This window comes from Priapulus caudatus, unplaced genomic scaffold (genome assembly GCF_000485595.1).
Source record: "Priapulus caudatus unplaced genomic scaffold, Priapulus_caudatus-5.0.1 Scaffold850, whole genome shotgun sequence".
Classification (NCBI taxonomy): domain Eukaryota; kingdom Metazoa; phylum Priapulida; class Priapulimorpha; order Priapulimorphida; family Priapulidae; genus Priapulus; species Priapulus caudatus.
This window is the reverse complement of record NW_014577911.1, coordinates 79645-81404: the sequence shown is the minus strand read 5'-3', so window position 1 is coordinate 81404 and position 1760 is coordinate 79645. Positions and strand designations below refer to the sequence as shown.

General features: G+C 40.5%; 1 protein-coding gene across 1 annotated transcript in view; it reads right to left on the bottom strand.

The window, feature by feature from the left end:
* Positions 1 to 1760, bottom strand: part of LOC106813970 — a 3917-nt gene that overhangs the window by 342 nt on the left and 1815 nt on the right. Inside the window, exons 2-3 of the mRNA XM_014818226.1 lie at positions 1308 to 1493; positions 706 to 848 (exon numbers count right to left, since the gene is read on the bottom strand). Of these exons, the coding sequence (XP_014673712.1) occupies positions 706 to 848; positions 1308 to 1493 (329 nt within the window). The remainder of the gene's footprint in view (positions 1 to 705; positions 849 to 1307; positions 1494 to 1760) is intronic.

Here is a 1760-nt window from a genome sequence, read left to right as displayed (position 1 = left end):
TGTGTAGTTCAGCTCGCCAGTCACCCAGCGTCCGTTTGTCTATGTATCATTACATTCTATGTATCTATATATCTATGTATCTTTGTAAGATATATATATATATTATATGGTTTATTAGTAGGAATACAATTAATTATTTAGATAATAAGTCAACATTTTATTCAACATGTATCTATGTCTCTATCTGTCTATGTATCTATGTATCTATATATCTATATATCTATGTATTTATGTATCTATGTATCTATGTATCTATGTATCTATGTATCTATGTATCTATGTATCTATGTATGTATGTATCTATGTATCTATGTATATATATATCTATGTATTTATGTATCTCCGTGTATAATGATCACCTGATCAGCATCCTCCGTGATGGCTACTGTGTAGTTCAGCACGCCAGTCACCCAGCGTCCGTTTGTCTATGTATCTATGTATCTATGTATCAATGTATCTATGTATCTATATATCTATGTATCTATGTGTCTATGTATCTATGTATCAATGTATCTTTGTGTATAATGATCACCTGATCAGCATCCTCCGTGATGGCTACTGTGTAGTTCAGCTCGGCAGTCACCCAGCGTCCGTTTGTCTATGTATCTATGTATCTATGTATCTATGTATCTATGTATTTATGTATCTATATATCTATGTATCTATGTATCTATGTATCTATGTATCTCCGTGTATATTGATTACCTGATCAGCATCCTCCGTGATCGCTACTGTGTAGTTCAGCTCGCCAGTCACCCAGCGTCCGTTTGTCGCTTCCACGAAGCGACGCGTAGCGTCATACCGCCGCCCACGTAACCTCGTTTCGGCCGCCGTGCCGTACCGCTTACCTGGCGCACAGAACACAATGACGTCACTGCTGTAATTATGACGTCACTCATCGTACTAGAAGACGTTGACCACCGCAGTCCACGACAGCCATCATGGCTCAAAACAACTCTACCGCCGCTACAGAGAGTAATCTGTCCATCTGTCTGTCTGTCGGTCCGTCTGTCCGCCCGTCCGTCCATCCGTCCCTCCGTCGCTCCGTTCGTCCGTCCGTCCGTGTGTCCATTCGTCCGTCCGTCAGTCCGTCCGCCCGTCCGTCCGTCCGTTCGTGTGTCCGTCCGGCCGTGTGTCCGTCCGTTCGTCCTTCCGTCTTTGTGTTTATTCTCTATGCGTCCGCCGCTGCATTTCCTCGCTCCATTACTCACTATAAATAAATAAATATATATATATATTTATTTATTTACTTATATATATAACGTACACACGCGGCCGCGGGCGATCAGGACTGAAGGCTTAGTTACGGTATGTGCTTCTGAAGTTTCTGAATGAGCCAGCCGTGTTAGGTCGGTGGTTCGGGCGCTCCCGCAGTGCCTGCTCTATAGCGGGTCGTAGTAAGCTGGTATCGATACCGCCGCCTAGCTGCAGGTTGCTCACGTCCACGTTAGATACGTCTATACCCGTCACCCTCGCTATCAAGCCAGGGATCCCTACAAACAAGCAAATATTAACTTATAATTAATCGATCGATCAATGAATCAAGTAATAAGTTAATTAATTAATCAATCAATCGATCCATCCATCAATCAATTACTCAATAAATATAGTTATTAGTCAACCAATCAATCAATCAATTAGTCAATCAATCGATCGATCAATCAATCAGTCAAAGCAGACAAAATATACAAACAAAAATTAATAAATAATTGAATATATATATATATATATATATATATTATACATTCATTATATATATT